At 40.7% G+C, this 18,081-nt stretch overlaps 1 protein-coding gene across 1 annotated transcript in view; it reads left to right on the forward strand.

Annotated features, from left to right (window-relative positions):
* The window catches only part of ATP8A2 (ATPase phospholipid transporting 8A2), a 555,010-nt gene that overhangs the window by 120,538 nt on the left and 416,391 nt on the right, over positions 1 to 18,081 (forward strand). The window contains exons 3-8 of the mRNA XM_033104468.1: positions 8,307 to 8,406; positions 8,853 to 8,951; positions 9,934 to 9,979; positions 10,646 to 10,686; positions 15,568 to 15,641; positions 17,846 to 17,915. Coding sequence (XP_032960359.1) covers positions 8,307 to 8,406; positions 8,853 to 8,951; positions 9,934 to 9,979; positions 10,646 to 10,686; positions 15,568 to 15,641; positions 17,846 to 17,915 — 430 coding nt within the window. The remainder of the gene's footprint in view (positions 1 to 8,306; positions 8,407 to 8,852; positions 8,952 to 9,933; positions 9,980 to 10,645; positions 10,687 to 15,567; positions 15,642 to 17,845; positions 17,916 to 18,081) is intronic.

Below are 18,081 nucleotides of genomic sequence, written 5' to 3' on the forward strand. Positions count from 1 at the left end.
GTTATTTTGGTGTTTGCCGCCATATTTCTAAATTAGGTTTAGAAATGATCTCTCTGAATTCTCTTGTAGATGAAGATTTAACTTATTTACCTTAGGGCCAAGTAGTGAAGTATTATATTTGTCTCTTGTCTAGTGTAACTTCTTTCCTGCCTCGTTTTCTATAGGAACATTTTTTTTACATATCAATCCTTATTTTCTCCATCAGATTACTATATACTTACACTACACAGTAGCTCTATATTATAAAGCTAATCTCTCAGAATAATACTATTTCAAATAATACTATTTTCAATAATAGTATTTCAAATAATAACTATTTTCAAATAATAGTATTTCAAATAATACTATTTTCAAATAATAGTATTTAAAATAATACTATTTTACTAATCTCTCTGCTATACTATTTTCTCTCCCTGGAGTCTTTCCTTCCAGGTAGACTGATTATTTTGAAGATGTGTTGTAAAGCGATCATCCAGAACTTCTTGCTACCTTCTTGAGTTGAGTCCTCTGGTTTTTTTTTTTTTTTGATGAGTGTATGTGTGTTTGCTGTATTGAGTAATCTCTAGTATTATTGAAGCACATCTTGCCATAAGTAGAAAGCTTACATGAAAAGTAAATGTAAGTGTCTGATAATTTGGCTAGGTATAGAAATCTGAAGTGTTGCTCTAGCTGTTATGTTGCTTTTAAGAAGTTCAATGTCATATTGATTTTTCCCTTATAAATAAGCTGTTTTTATGAACTTGTGAGATTTTTAAAATTATGATATTATGTAATTTTCAAAATTTTGGTATAATTATCTTGTTTGGGTAGTTGGTGAGGCCTTTCAACCAGAAACCTTATTTCTTAGAGTTTCTGGGAAAATTTTCTTGTATATGTTTTTAAAGTGTTCTTTGTCTGGTTTTCGTAGAACTCCAAAATGATTGGATGTTGACTTTCATATTGGTACTCTTAAATCTCTCTCTCTCTCTCTTTTTGCATTTTTAATCTTATTTTTTTGTTCTGTTTTTTGGGAGTTTTACTCTTATTTTTCACTCCTATGGTTACAACATCGTAGGCTATCATACTTCTAATTTTCAATAGCTCTTTTATTCTGTTACTTTTAAAAACAGCACCTTATTCTTGTTTTAGATGACTGTATTATCATCTTATAACTCTGAGGATGTTAGCATTTTTAAAAGTATTCTTTTAAAGTTGCTGCATTGTTTCTTCAAGTCTTCCTTTTTCTGTCTTCATTTTGAATCTCGTTTTCATAGTGGAAACTTTCTACACACATGTGCAATTTTCCAGAGAGAGAGCATAGAAGAGTGATTGGGTGCTCAGAGTATGGGTCAGATAGCAAGCTTTACTTTTAGGTGAAAGGACTTTCAGACATGAGTATGTGAAGGATTTTGTTGTTTTCCTGTCTTCCTGTGAGTTTTCAATGATTGTCCAGGGATAATCTTTGGATCTCCGGCCGTGGGTGTAGCCATCTGGCTGTGTAAGGTTTCTGTACAGCCAGGAGAAGGGGGCTTGTGAGAAAGGAACAATGCTGTTTTTTAAAAGCCTTTTGCTTTTAGCCCTCTATAGTTTTATCTCGTGAAGTTTCTCCACACTCTTAACCCTGATCTCCTGGGTCAGCTTCTCTGTGTGGAGACTTCAGTGTTTCCCTTCACTTTCCACCTTTGCCTCTGTCCCTCTTCCATCATTGTATCTCTGCCATATGTGCTTCCTCTGCTTTGCAGGCTGAAGCCTTCCGCTTCCTGTCCACAGGCCCCCCTGACACACTGAGGTTGTGTCTATTAAGTGACGGTGATGGTTGATTTTATTTATCAACTTGACTGGACCACAGGCCTGCCCAGATATCTGGGTGTTTTTGTAAGGGTGCTTTTGGATGAGATTAACATTTGAATTATAGACTAGTTAAAGCAGATTGCCCTTTCTAGCATGGGTGGGCCTCATCCAATCATTTGAATAGAAAAGCTGAGTAAGAGGGAACTCCTCCTGCCTGATGGCCTCAGACCTGGGACATCGTCTTCTTCTTCCTGCCTTTGGACTGGGCTACATCATTGCTCTCCTGGTCTCCATCTTGCCGACTGTAAATCTTGGGACTTGTCAGACTGTATAATGGTGTGAGCCCATTTATATTAAATCTCTAGATACATATGCTGTTGGTTCTGTTTCTCAGGAAAGCCTTGACTAATGCAGTGATCCTCTTATTAGAACTGAAGTACTCTCTTAAAAATGGCTTGACCTATCTTCCAGAAAACAGTTCTAAAATAGGACCCGTTCTTACTGCCTCACACGTGGCCCAGGGCCCTTCCTCAGGCTGCAGTCCCCTCTGTAGGCTCCTCTCTTGCTGCAGCTCATGCTCAGAGGCATCTTAGAGGCATGGAAACAACTTTCTTGCCAAAAGCAAAGACATCTATTTTAGGGGAAAATCTCCTTGGCTAATGAATCCATCCCTGGCTTTTAAAAATGTGGCTGTATATTTTTATATTTGTTTCTACTATTTAAGTGGTGCCTGAGTGGGCAGAGGTGATGAATGGTTGTGTCCATTTTATAATTGGGAATCAGAAGCTAGGTACCCTTTACACAGGGCTTTTACTGCTGTTAAAATCCCAGCCATAAAGACTGAAATCCCTCACGGCTCTGTATTAAATTTCAAGTTGATAACTACATGGGTGTGTTCACGTCATGAAAATTTGAGCTGTATAGTTAGTTCATCACGCATACTGGAAAGTGCGCAAAACCTAACAGAAAAATCTCAATTAGAAAACATTTGAATAGAAACGGTGGCAATGATGTATGAAATTCACAAAAATAAAAGGATACAACTTACCTTGGGTTTTTGGTATCTGTAAACTCTTTCGATTCTTGCAGCACAAAGACTGACAGTCTTGTTTTATAATCAGACCTAAATGAAATTTTGTGCGTTCTACATTCATGAACTCTGTATATTCCTCACTTCACCTCCTGCTAGTCTCTCAATTTGTGTTCTTTAGTCTAGCATTGCGTATAGATCGCGCCCATTATTATGGTTCCTAGAGTCTGCCTGTTTGGAAAGTGACCTTTTGGACTAGTTATGATGCCCTCCCCTTGCTGCTAGCAATACCACTGCCCCTCATGTGAGACCAGAGACTTGGAGCATATGACCAGGATGCATCAGGCCCTTCTATGTTGATACTTGACTTCAGAATCCTTGTTTGACTTGTAACATGTCAGCATCTAGGACAGCCTTAAACTTTCCCCTTTGATAGGGTTCATTTCATGGGCTTAGAAAGAGCATATTGAATCCTGAGTGAAGGGCCAGCGATATTGTAATTAAATGCAATAGATTTTGATCTGTTTTGCCTTTCTTTTGGGATAGTTGTAGAATGGGGCCTGAATCACTTCTTCTGTACTCGTTTGCCTTTACACCACATATTTTCTTTTTTTTTTTTTTTTCATATATCCTCATCACTTTATTTATTTATTTAAAATTTATTGGGGTGACAATTGTTAGTAAAATTACATAGATTTCAGGTGTGCAATTCTGTATCACATCATCTATAAATTACATTGTTACACCACATATTTTCATAATAAACATTTCTTGTTTCTTTTTATTGAAGGCAGAGAATCTTATTGAAAATGATCCTTTGTGGGGTGGCCGGTTAGCTCCGTTTTGTAGAGCATGTGCTAATAACACCACGGTGCCAGTTCGATCCTCACATGGGCCACTGTGAGCTGCGCCCTCCTTAAAACAAAAAATAAAAAAAAACAAATACAAACAAGCAAGCAAACAAACAAACAAACAAAAAAAACAGAGAGAAAAATAAAAAGAAAATGATCCTTTGAGCTTTTCAGTGAAAAATTGATTAAGAGTCTCACAACACATTTTCATTTGATTTTGTCATAAAGTTCACAATTTTCTTATAAAGCAGTTGAATAAAACCTACTTTTCAGTGGTGCCACATGTAAAGATATTAGCCATAAACGTCTAATGTCTTGCATTTGGAACTGCTTATCTAAGAGTTAGGCACAACGAGAGGTTTGCCTGGCAGCACGCTCTGTGCTCCAAGTATTATCTTCTTCTCAGCCTGCATTTCTGTGTGAAATAAACTGCCTCATGTCCACAGCTCATTGAATTAATACCACAACAAAACATGATGTAGAAGTATAAGAGGAATAAAACACGCTATTTAATAGGAATTATAGGGAGTCTGTAATTTATGAATTTACGTTTAAAGGTGTTTTTATAAGCTGATCGATTAAAACCCAACCCATTTTTCTCCTCGGATGTGTATTGTAAAGAATTGGTTGCAAAAGCCTATGTGAGCCATAGGCAGGTGCTACAGAGAATTCCAGCACCCACAGTGCTGGGTCCCTGGCTGGGTCCGATGAATGCATTCTGGGATAAGGCGCTGAGATAAGGCAGTATCCCACACTTTCTAAGAAATAGGAAAAGTGTTGAAAAATAAAAATGTCAGTGTGAGCTTATTAACCTTTTGTTTGTACGTAACTGGTGACATTTCAGGCATTTAGTAAAATGAAGTGAGCATTTCTAATGAGGTGGTCACATTTGAATATTGACAGGTCCTGTTTGTCAGCAGGAACTTTTGTGTTTGAGAGGCTTTTCAGAATATAATTTGGGAGGGATGACTGGCAAAGCATCAGGAGTCAGTGTAAGATGGCTTTGCTGTCTAATGGCATGTCCTCTTGGGTGACTCCCAGGAGTGCAGTGATGTCAGCGGGACGTCATTTCAGTGGGGGTGGCAGAGGGCCCACAGGGGGAGGCCTTTACATTTACTGGTTGGTCTCTCTCTTCTTTTGTGTGAGTTAGTTTAATGCACTCTTCAGGGATAAATGAATTAAACTGCTTATGAAGACATGAGCAACCGTCAGTTAATCCAGAACTCCTTGCCGAGTGACTATTTTGAGAGGAGAAGGGTGCATGGCATCTTACAGGGACCTGGGTGGAATGGAAGTTTTCCAGAACATGATCATGGAGCACTGACTCAGCTCACACAGTCAGCTTCTTGTGGAGAGGTTTAAAAGGGCCCTCCACTCTCGCAGTCAGTATTGAGCACTTACCGTCATTGGGTGCACACAAGAAATGTATTTGTCCTTGTGATGCAGGAGAATAAAAACAATGATGGTGGTTTTAGGTTGTCTGTATACCTCAGCGAGGATTCACTGCTCACATTTTGAAGAAGAGTGTTAAGCTAGTTTAGTTTCTGGGTTTCCCGTAGCTTGTTTTAAGGGGAAGTCACACTTTGGCTCCTGCATTTTAGATTTGCCTTTGGACAACAGTTCTCAGCTTCAATTTTTCTCACAGATGGAAAAATCATACTCAGACATCATCTCTGGGTTCTTGCTTTGTGCTGCATTGTGGAGATCAGACTCTGGAGTGCTTTGTGATTTGTGTCAGGGAGGTCGCCCCAGGCACACGTTTTTGTCAGGCACTGTTGTCTAAGGGTTGTTTGCCACACTTGCCAGATCCTAAGAGTTTACTAAGAGGAGCATGTCCACCATACATATCACCAAGTCCTACTTCTCCTGAACACCTTCAGGTTCCTCAGGGGACAGGTTTGCACGTTGCTATTGCTGTCAGATCTTGTCTTCTCCTGGGAATCTTCTAGAGGCGTCCCATCTACTGAAGACAAAAAAGGCCAGTGTGTGAACCTGAGATCCAAGGCTCAAGTTGATCCCTGTGGTCTCTCTCCATATTTCTCCATGTAGCCCCGCCCACACGCCCCACTGGTCCCGCCCACACTGCCTCCAGTGGCCCCTTCACTGCCCCACTGGCCCTCCCCCACACTGTTCCCCCCTGCTCACACTGGCCCCCTCATTGCTCTTCCAACAGGAGGAGCAAGGGGACCTCTCGCCCTCAGAGTTTCTGCACTTGCTCTTCTCTGTGTAACCATGGGGTGCATTCCTGCTGCTTCACCCCCTTTAGGGCTTAGCTCACACATCACCTTCTCACTGAAGCATTCCCTGATCACTCCATTGAAAATAACATTCCTTCCCCTGGTCTCCACCAGTGTATCTATCACTTTGTACCCTCCTTCTCTTATCCATTTTCCTCCACAGTGTTCATCACCATCTATCATGCTATATATTTTTTAAAATCTTATTTCTCCTGTAGAATGTAATGCCCTCGAAGGTATGCATTTTTGACCAGTTGGTTCCCTGCAGTGCCTAGCATGGCGTCTAGGACAGAGATAAGGATCAGTAAATATTCGTTGAAGAATGGGTGGATTTTTGACAAGCCCCTGGTCATTCTTCATGTCACCCAATATCAGGAAACACTAGTCTAGCAGGTGTTTAGAGGGAAACTGAGCAAACCACGGAAAACATTTGCTTTCTCCTGGTCATGTTTCCCGTTCCCCAGGATCGAAGGCTTGTGAAATGCCTGGACTCACTTGTAACCTCTGCCTGTCCTTGCCGTGAACAGCCATCCTGGCAGGGGATGATGACACATTGAGTGTGAGTGGGAATCTTTCGGAGGTGACTAATTCACCTTGGGGAACAAATTCTTCTGCTGGGAAGCGCCTTCATTTGCACATTTCACCTGGTACAGTGAATGGTAAATGTTCCCGAGCCTTTTATATCTCATAGTGTTTAGCTGGATTGACCGCAGACAGGAGATTTGAACGAAGGTAGTTGTCTTTGGACTAAGTGCGGTTCTTGGCCCAGCATTGTTCTCACGTGGGAACTCCCTAGAAATGCAAAATCTCCAGCCCTACTGAATCAGAATATGCGTGCAATGGTTAATTTTATGTGAACTTTGCTGGGCCGTGGTGTCCAGATATGTGGCCACATTGTTATTCTAGATGTTTCTGTGAAGGTGTTTTTTGGATGAGATGAACATTGAAATTGGTGGATTTTGCGGAAAGCAGATTGCTCTCCATAATGGGTGGGCCTCATCCAATCAGTTGAAGGCCTGAATAGAACAAAGTCTGACCTCCCTGGTCGAGAAGGAATTCTGCCAGCAGATGGCCTTCAGACTTGAATGATAAGATCAGATCTTCCCTTAGGTCTCCAGCCTGCAGATTTTGGACTTGCCAAGGCTTGTGAACCAATTCCTTAAAGTAAATTTCTCTCTCTATCTGTGGATATATACTCCTATTGGTTCTGTTTCTCTGGAGAACTCCAATGCAATACATTTAAACAAGATCCCTACGAGATTCATACGCATCTTTATGTTTGAGAAGCACTGCCCTAAGTAAACTCTCCTGGTAGAATGATTTTGATGGGTACTGCCTTTAGCTGTATTTTTATGTGTTTAATTCTGTAACAGGACACATGCGGGTTGTATATTAAAGTAATTATTTTATTGTCATATAGTAGCCATCTCTTGGACCAATGTCATTTTCTCTGAAATATTGATTATGCTGATTCTACTTCAGGATGAAACTATTTTAGACTCATTTTTCTAGTTCAACTAGACTAAAAGTTAGTATGCTTTCCCTCCCCCACCCCAACCCTCTAGTTTGGTTTCCTTACATAAACAGGATGGATCTCTTTCCTGCCTAAACCTTGACCTTCATGGCCGTCAGACACATTGGGTCCCTTTAAGCACAATTAGTGTTTTTCTCAAGTGGGAAATGTTTACACGTAGATGGGTCAATATGCCATCTGTATTTGTGTGTGTCTGTTTTATACAGATGGAGTCTTGGGTTCAAATGTTGTAGTCAAACTATCTTATAAGATGCTTTACAAAGTCTTAAAAAGTGTGTGAATTTTCGTGTTTCCTTTACTGATCAATGTTGGTTGGTTTATTTCAATGCCCAGCGCAAACATAAAGGAATGCTTTGATGTTCCATTTGACTTTGTCCTCTAAGCTGCAGTTGAGGAAACTTGGTACTATGAGCTATCACATACACGAGTTTGATATATTTTCCCCTTCTCTTTAATGAACTGAATGTCAGCTAGTTTATTCTGTCTGGCAGGATTATACGGTAACATCTTATGACCCCATAGGACTACATAAGTGAGTAGGGACTCCATGTAAGCAAATTTTCTAACTAATTCATTGATATTCCTTTTAGTGTAATATATTTTAAGTTTGAACTGTTTTATCAGTGGTTTTCATATAATTTTTCATGTATATGTTTAATACCTTAAGCCAAAGAAGGCTACACATAAGCAGGCTAAAAATAAGCTTTGTCACGAGGGGGCCAGCACAGCAATTTACTTGTCCTGCATTTTGAAATAGTTTGTTTATAAAATCACTTGTAAGATTTTTGAAACTTTGTGTTTTCTTTTTCTTTTTTTTTTTTTTTTTTTTTTTTTTTAGAATTTACACCTATAGCTGATAGTAGGGTTTTTCTTTGTACTTACAGTACGGCCAAGTACAGCGTGTTGACATTTCTACCTCGATTCTTGTATGAGCAGATTAGAAGAGCTGCTAATGCCTTCTTCCTCTTCATTGCCTTATTACAGGTAATATTTCTTCAAAAGTTATTTAAAATTCATAACAATAATTACATGCAAAATGAGGTTTTGCTGAAAGGTTCTTTAACTGAAAAAGTGTCGTAATATGCGAGTGTAATTTGCTTCCTTCATCCAGTCACTACTTGTCTGAATGACCTTTGCATGAAGGCAGACTCCTTTAGGAATGTCTTATGGAAAATTGCAGTTCCTAAAAGAGGCATGGAAAAATGGCGCGAGGGTCGTATTTTCAACCCTTTTGCTGTTCTATACATAACAATAAAATTTTAAAATCATGTAACACACTTAGCTAGTTTTTAAAAATAAGGGAATTGTTTTGGTGTCACAGAAATGGAACAGAACCGCGAAAGAGTGAGTGGTGAGTGTCATAATTTCTTCTTTTCCGTCGAGAGTATTTTAATTTGTCAACTTCCCTCTTTTGGTCTCTTATCTTTCAGCAAATTCCAGATGTATCTCCAACAGGAAGATATACCACCCTGGTGCCATTGATCATTATTTTAACAATTGCAGGCATCAAAGAGATTGTAGAAGATTTTGTAAGTTTTTGCTTTTGGATCATGAAAACATTGCGATGCATATAACTTATGTGCAACTCATTTGTTGCTTTGGCTGTTTTTGTTTAAGGCAGTTGGTTTGTAGCTTAACTAGCCCTTCAAGGTTCATGATGGTATGTTTTGGGAGGGAACGAGTACATACAGTGTCCTTAATATCCATATATTGGCACAGAAGTAGTTCCCACTATGTTTTCTAATATGAGTTCTCTGGAGCCTCTTTGAGCTGTTATCACTGATGCTCCCTGCATCCTCCTTTAGAGCTTTGCAATTTGGGTTGCAAATGAAGGACTCCATTGCTGTCTAGCATAGCATCACTGAGCTGGCTGTGCCCGAGGTCATTTTACAAGAATCTTCTCCCTCTTCATGCGTGTCTCAGTGTATCTCCAAGTCCATCGATTACAACCATATTCACACTCTCCTTTTTTCTCTCTATCCTCTTTTCTAGCTTTCTCTGCACTTTCTTTCCCTCCCCTTCGCCCCTCCTTTCCTTCTCAGGCTCCCACTTGCAGTCTCTAGCACACCACTGTATGCAGATTTTTCTGGGAATAGGTAAATGAATAAATGTAATTAATACAAATAAAGGCAATGGTACTTTGCCCCAGAAGTTCTTTATCGAGAAAATGAATTCAGTTGTTGTTGTTGGGTTTCCCATACTGAATAATTCTTTCATTGTGACCGAAAACAAAAGAGGAGGTAGAAGTTTCATACTTCAAGGTGCTTGTTTGTTGTTAGAACCAAAACACAATCATTGAAACGAGGTTAGACGGCACCTCCATCGACTGCACTTGTCCATGGAACGTGGCGAGCGGTGCTGGATCACCAGCCACTAACCTGGATTTTATAGCCTTAGTGTCGTTGGCAGTTGGTGTCCTTGTCCCCTGTTTTCTTCTGATCTTATTGTTTGTGGTTTCAATTATTCATCTGGAACTTTTGAGTCTAAGAACTTTTTTTCTTCCTGTAACAGAAGCGACATAAGGCAGACAATGCAGTTAACAAAAAGAAAACGATAGGTAAGGTACCAGACTGATCCCTTTTTCCACTAGAAAAACTTAAGAATAAGACCTGTATTGAAGGAATTTTAAATAAGTAATTGATGATGTTTAGATAAATTGGGGAAAATGATCTATAAATAATTGAAAGAAATAGCAAAATGGCAAAAAAAAAAGCAACAAAAATGTGAGTCCTAGCAATTAAGATTTGAATGGAATTTGTGTATTTTAGAATTTTCAGGAGCTGGACATATTTTATATCTAAAAAAGTCCAAGCATTCATATCCTTGGCTTATAATTGCTCCCTACCGCTATCTACTTTTTATCGTATTGACTTCTAGAACGTTAACTCTGTGTTGTGGGTTTTTAATTTATTATTATTATTATTATTATTTGCAAATCTTGTAATAGCAGGATGATTTTTTTTTCTTCTGGGCTAAATATGAATAGATTTAACTTATATACATACATCTGTATTTATATGGATGCATTAATGTATATGTGGTACATAGATACATAGATTGGGCTGTGTTTTGGGGAGTGGTGATATTATACCTTTACGTCTAAGGATATAGTGTGTTGGAAATAATAATTGGAATTTTAAAAGGAGCCCTGTGAATTTTGGAAACCTGATTTTATCTTGATCCTCACCAGGATTAACTGGTATTCTCTTTTTTTCTTTTTCAGTGTTAAGAAATGGTATGTGGCAAACCATTATGTGGAAAGAGGTAAAAACTAATTTTAAAGATACACCAGAAAGTATTGGTTTGGAGATTTGTAATTAATTGCTAGTCTTGATTACAGTATAAAGTTTGTTAAGACATAGGTCATCTCCTTTGAATGTACGTTTTACCTGGAGGAGTTTTCCCACAAGGTTTCACTTAGGACTGATGCAGTTTCCTCTGTTTCTTGCGCCTGTTTGAAGGTGCTCAGTGTGTCAGTTCAGAGTTGTGAAGTTCATTGCCCCTGATGGATAGTTCTGAAATCTCAAAGCATTTTCTACTTTCTAAGTCCAATGCGAGAAACATTTTTCCTGGTCTTCTCTTCTCTTAACCTACATTCAGTTTTTAAAAATTTTTTTTGAATTTGAGATTCTCACTTCTAACGTTTTTGGTGGAAAGAGTTTTGGGTTTATGATTACCATTAAATATAAAGAGGTGGGGTAGTGGTTGGAACCATCCGGTTTGGATTCCGAGGTAGGGGAGGTTGGGTATGACCAGTGGTGACTGCTCTTAACTTTACAATAGCGAGAAAGCTTTGCCTCACAGCCTGGGAGGCATGAGGTCTGCAGGGTTTGGGAATAGTGTGGTTTTCTGGTTGTTTATAGTGATGAATAGAAAATTTAGAAGAAATATGGTGTGCCATCTTGGTTTCTTGTAGCTGATAAAATTAGCTTATGAAGTGAGTCACTGTTTTAGCTGGACCTTCTTAACAGTCTCAAGATGTTTTCTGGGGATGACTCTCACTACTCCAGAATTCAAAGCAGATTAATGTGATTTCAAAAGAAAACTACTTTTTAGAACTGTGACTTAAGCAATCGTTTCTCTTGCTAAACGTTTAGTAAGCAATGTTTTAAAATGCCTCTGTGATCTTTTCATCAGCAACATGCTGGTGTTATCGTAACTGCGGCCTTTATTTTAGTTTTTTGTTTGGTTGTCACTATGTTACCGGAGCCCCTAAGGGGTTTTGTGATAACACCTTAACCTTGGTAGCAACCTAGGAGTTCCGTACTGCAAATAGTAATTCACCTCCCTCTCTCTCGGAAGTGGAGTGGTTCTCGGTTAAGTGGTCGGAAATTACTGACTTCACAGAGAGGAGAAACGCTACCAGTGCTATAGAAATGTAAGGACTCCATGGCACTTCGGAATGGCTTGTCTCTCTAAGGCTCCTATTGCTACCCTGTCCCCAGAAAGGCACTAATACTGGCTGGAGTGGAGACCCACGTGGACTCGGGATGTTGACACTACTTGAAACAGTAGAAAATGGAGTGATGATCTCTGAATTCTAATTCTGGGCCCAGGAGTTGATGGCTTTGCAGACTCCTAAAGCTTGTTACTGTTTCCCACACTCAATTGCAGAAAAACAAAACAAAACAAAACAAAACGAACCCAAACCCTAAACCAAATACCTGTTACATGCTTTGCCACATGCATTTTTATTTCCATTGAAAATGCATTTTGTTTGGTTATTTTTAATTGGTGTTCTCACACGTGCCAGGGCCTACGTTAGGCATTGGGTATGCAGAGAAATATTGTAAAGCCTAGCCCTGCCCTTCAGGAGTTTTCTCCAGTGCTTGTCAGGCTTCAGTGGGCAACCCAGTTAGTTACCTGGGGGGCTGCTGCAACACAGAGCTGGGCCCCACTTGCAGACGTTCTGATTGTTCTGATTCGCTAGTTTCAGGTGGGGGCCCCTAGAATTTGCATTTTTAGCAAGTTCCCAGGCGAGGCTGCTGCTGCTGGTCTGGGGACCACACTGCAGAACCACTGGTGTCATGGAAGTGACAGATGACAGGCAGCTAAATGGCGTGCAGTGCAGGCGCTGGGCTCCATGTGGGGGCACGTCTCAGGTGCTCTGGGGACCTCTGGGAGGGAAGGCTTCCTCCTGAGATGCTCTGCTGCTCTCTTGTAGGAGGAACAGTTTAAGGCACAGGGGACGGGGTGAGACTCGGAGGCGTCTGCAGGCACATCTGCAGACGTGCTCAGAATGAGGATCGGTGATGAGAGGGCCGTGGGAGCAGATGCCAGAGATGGCGGCAAGGTGCAGGCGGCCACCTTTAAGTTCCCAAAGCAATGCTCGCTCCACCTGACGCCTGGAGATGGAGTCGGGGAGCCCCAGGCTGTAGCTGAATCATCCGTTCCTGCTGAGAGGCAGCTCTGGGATGGATGTCGACAGCTTTGGTTGACTTTGAGAAGACTTTGTCCTTATTCTTCAAAATTAAGAGACTTGAGAAATCCTCTGAGGCCAGAGTGGATTCAGGGGTCTAACAGGGTCTCTTTGCACTTGAAGAATTCTCGCTCTAGGTAGTTTCACACATGCAGGGGACAACCAGGCATAAGAACACCAAATAGAAACCCATTGTTCAAACAAAATTCCAAGTCGTTTCTCATGTGCATGAAACTTCTTAGTACTTTGTTACTGGGATATACAATGTTTCTTTGTGTCGATAATAAAGATGGGGGAAAGTCATAATTACACTTGTCCTCCCACTTTGAATTAAAAAAATTCACTGCCTTTTTTTCTTTTGAAAACATGACTAATTTTTCTGTCTAGTTTTTAAAAACTAATTGCTTCTTTTGATTTTTTCCATGTAATTAAACTATTCACATAAAATGTTTTTACACTTAAAAACCATTTTCAATTTTCATAGGTATTCCTTTCTTTTGTACGGATGGTTCTTAACACAGCTCTGTAGTGTTTATTTGACTTTTCTTCATTATGGGATATGCTGTAATCAAATGCCTTCCTTTTGCCTTAAAATTGAATACTAACTTCCAATGCTCAGTGGTTCTGGAATTGAATTTCTACCAGCCTTCCCTGTGTTGAGCCCAATTTCTTAGGCTTCCCCACACACTTTGATAAGCAATTCACAGAAGGAGTAGGACACCTTTTAGTAAACCCTCCTTTTTCTTGTAGAAAATTAAATGGCCCCTGCTAGGGCCATTCTCCCAGCTGGCAACATCCAGAGTGTTTCACAAGTATCACATCATGTGAAATTCTTGATTTCTAACAGAACAGTAACAGGGGTTAGAATAAGATACAGAAAAACCTAGTGCCCCTTTTGAGTTTTGAAATTGTTGGTGCACCAGGAATGCCTTTTCTTCTTGTCAATTTGAGAGCGAATTCTGCCATCCTTGATTTTCACACTCACAGTGCCCATTCGCTTACACTCATATGGTGCAGACTGAGAACACGGGTCTGTTTCATGCCAGGTGCTTGCATATACTTCCCTAATCACACATCAGCCCCGCAAGGTCAGTGGTGGTATGTCCCTGTTTTATAAGTGGGGACACGGGAACTCAGAGAGGTGAAGGACTTGTCAGGATCCAGAGCTGGTGTATCTGAAGCTCGGACTTGAACCTGGCCTGCTGACGTGAAAGCTCAGGTCCTCTCCAGCCCTGTGTTTCTGTGATGTTATTTACAGGGCTTGTAGACCCTTGGCCTCGGCCCTTATTTCTGCAGACAAGGGCCTGTTTCTCTGGCTTGGGTTCTTCTGTCCCGTTGCATCTGCTTCCCAAGGTGGTCTCTGACTTTGGCCATGACTCTTTTTTTCTGGCAGTTTCCTGAGGCTGTATGAGTACAAATCTTTTCTGTTTTTATGTGGTATATCTCTGGGGGACCTTTCAGATGGACTGTTCATCGGTGAATCTAGTATTGCCTGTTAATCAGACCACTGGCCAGATTGCACAGTTTTGCATCTGGGTTCGAACACACTGACCGGCAGTTTGACCTGGATCAAGTTATGTCACTTTGAGCTTCAGGTTCCACATTTGTAACACGGAGAAAATGTACTTGTGCTACCTTAGCTGGTACTCACCCTAACCCCGAGCAATACGTGCTGTTGGTCTCGTTATACGAGGTCTGACAGTTAAGTTCATGAACTTGTTGCCACGATGTTGCTCACCTTTTTTGGTATCAAGGATTATTCATTATGAATTTGTACCAACTGGACAAACAGTTAACCAAGTTTACTATTTGGAAGTGCTGAAAAGGCTGCATGAAAAAGTTAGATGATCTGAACTTTTCGCCAACAATTCATGGCTCTTGCATCACGACAATGCACCAGCTCACACGGCACTGTCTGTGAGGGGGTTTTTAGCCAGTAAACAAATAACTGTATTGGAAAAACCTCCCTACTCACCTGATCTGGCCCCCAGTGACTTCTTTCTTTACCCGAAGATAAAGGAAATATTGAAAGGAAGACATTTTGATGATATTCAGGACATCAAGGGTAATATGATGACAGCTCTGATGGCCATTCCAGAAAAAGAGTTCCAAAATTGCTTGAAGGGTAGAGTAGGTGCTGGCGTCAGTGCATAACTTCCCAAGGGGAGTACTTCGAAGGTGACCATAGTGATATTCAGCAATGAGGTATGCAGCACTTTTTCTAGGATGAGTTCACGAACTTAATTGCCCGACCTTGTATAGATGAGAAACTCAGGCACACGGAGTTTACACGACTTGCTCATGGTTACACACAGCTTGTGAGGAGGACATATGGCCAGGGAATTTGAACCCGGAGCTGTGCACTTAACTACTCTACCCGACTGGGTACAGCTGTGGAATTGTTCCAGTGGAAGCTGTGGAATTTGTAAGTGGATGCATAATTATAAGAAAATGAGACTTTGATAGTTCTGACTCATCTCCCACCCCCCCTTTCTTTTTTGTTTTTTCTTTCGCATTCAGCATCATTTCAAAGAGGTAATAGCGCCTTTTGTCTGTAATGAAAGATTTTCCTTTGGTTCTTATCAAGGAAAAGAATTTGGGCTCCTCCATCTTAAACTTCTTGGCATAGTTATATAGTAATTTTTCTTCATATGTTTAACCACCGTGATCATCATTTGTGCTTTCTTTTCTTTCATGCTTTTCTGTCCTTGTCCTTGGTTTTCTAGGTGACAGTGGGAGACATTGTGAAGGTCGTCAATGGGCAGTATCTTCCTGCAGACACGATCCTGCTATCCTCAAGGTCAGGTGTGCTATAGTGGGCACATTTTTTGAAATGTTAAGAACAATGAAATAATAAATGGAGACTGCTAAATCTTGCGCCACTCTTTCCCTTCCACCCTGAGTCACCAGCCTTCTCACTCTGGCCTATTCTTCCATAACCTGTCATTTGCCTGTTCCTGCCTTAATCCTAAAATTTTCTTTTCCCCATTTATTCCTTTGTTCTTTCTGTGACCTCTTTACATTTGGTGATTCATTTCAGTCTCATGGCTATTCGGGGCTGTTCCTCCTTTGCAGGGACATTCAAGAGCAGTGGAGTGATTCTTTCAGTAACCTCCAGGTGGCAGCATATCTGAGACTTCGATCCCGTCTCCTGATGGGTCCAGCCAGCAGATTTTCCTGCAGAACCTAATGCCTCCCTTTACTAGCTATTCAGAGAACCGCGGGCATTTTTTTCTGCATAGAAATGACCCGCAGATGGTGTTGCCTGTCCATTTGTCCACATTTTGCTTCTTTTCTACCCAAGTACCATTGCCATGTTCTCTAAGTCATTTTGTGCAAGAAAGGTATCAGCAGAAAGTGGTGAAAATAATGGACAGCACAGTCCTTGACTTTTCTTGATACATATGATTATATATCAAAGAAGGAAGGCCAAAATTAGAATAAGAATAAACTTTTACTCTTGAGTTCAAGATTAAGCAATATGATGTTAACATGAAAATTTCCTACATTCCTGTTGGGAATCATAGCTGCTCATACTGTCTGCATTTTCTTTGATTGTGGACAATGTTTCTTTTATTTTATTTGATCACATTAGATGTTAAGCCTTAGCATGAATTTTCTGCTTAAGATCAAAGATTTAAAAATAGACCCCAGGCCTGTAGAGGAGTGAAAGCACCATGTACATGGGGTGGGATTCATGTTTGTCCCCACTGATTGGTTACAGAGAGACTCTTAAAAATAGTAAAATGGGGTTCACTTGATAGTTTGGGGTCTGATTTGGTTGTAGCCCTCAGGATACCTGGTTGGAATATGAGATTGTTTTTCTGAGCTGATGTCATGTTTTCAGGGTGCTCGCTAGTATTCGAGACTGTACTTTGTGCCAAACAGTCTGCTGAGTACATTGTCCCATTAATCTTCTCAACAACCCTTGATATCCTTCCTTTGTGCACGAGAAACAGAGACTGAACAATTGCCAAAGCCATGTAGCCAATGAATGTAGTGCCAGGAGATTTGAACTTAGCTGGTGGTTTACAGAGTCCATTCTCTTAACCACTAATGATGCGACCTAATCCTGAAGATGGCGACTAGTGGTATCTGCTATGCTTGTTTTTATTCTTTGAGTTTTCTGTCCTTAAAATTAGGTGTTTTGATTAAACACTTACCTGTTGAAAGGTACAGGGCAGTGAAGGCTTGCCAAGCCTATGCCTTGATTCCCGAACCCTTCTGGCTGTGATTTTTCTGGACAAGATGTGTTTGTACTGGCTGTGCCTGGGGAGGATCTTTAGGTCAGGAAGAGCAGGCCAGGTCTCAGACTTTAAGGAAGGGCAAACACATGATGTCCCAGTTGGGTCTTAGCTGGGACATCATGTGTTTGCCCTCCCCTTCTCATTCATCCTCAGTTGTTTCTGTCTACCTGAGGTCAAGCAGCCATTACGTGGGGCCACACGGGTGGACCATTGGGCAAACAACTTTGTGTTGGTGTTGAACCTCAAAGATGAGTGTTTGTCTTTCTACTCAATTACTACGTCTAAAGTGATTGTTCATACAGTTGACCCTTGAACAACATGGGTTTAAACTATGCAGGTCCACTTATATGTAGATTTTTTTCAATAAATACCTGCACTGTTTTCGATTCGTGGTTGGGAGTCAGGGAGTGTAGAGGGCTGACTGTATGCATTGATCTTCGGCCATTTTATAGAAGACTTGAGCATCCATGGATTTTGGTATCCATGGGGGCGGGGTGTCCTGGAACCAATCTCCTGCAGATACCAAGGGACAACTGGGGGTAGTTAAGTTTTCTGGGAGTCAGAAGTTAATCTTGGATTTTCGACTATGCAATGAGGTGGGTGTCAGTGCCCCTAACCCCCACGCTGTTCAAGGGTCAACTGAAATACTAGTTTCAAGAGCCGGTCAGCAGACATAGTTTCCATAGTAGAGACTTGATGAGCTGTGAATTGGTGGGGGTGGCTTTACTTAACTTTGGCTTTTTCTCTCTCTCCTTAGTGAACCTCAAGCAATGTGTTATGTTGAAACAGCTAATCTAGATGGGGAGACGAACCTTAAAATACGCCAGGTAAAGTTACCTGTTATGACCTGTGTTGTTATGGAGGCGCAAATTGCAAATCTGCTTCCCACGTGTACTACTCAGTGCTTTTTCTAGAGGAAAAAAATGTTCTGCCACAAAGATTATGCCTTCACCCTAATGGAGTCTCTGGGAAGAACATGCCTTGTATTATGAA

Source organism: Rhinolophus ferrumequinum, chromosome 4, assembly GCF_004115265.2.
Source record: "Rhinolophus ferrumequinum isolate MPI-CBG mRhiFer1 chromosome 4, mRhiFer1_v1.p, whole genome shotgun sequence".
NCBI lineage: Eukaryota > Metazoa > Chordata > Mammalia > Chiroptera > Rhinolophidae > Rhinolophus > Rhinolophus ferrumequinum.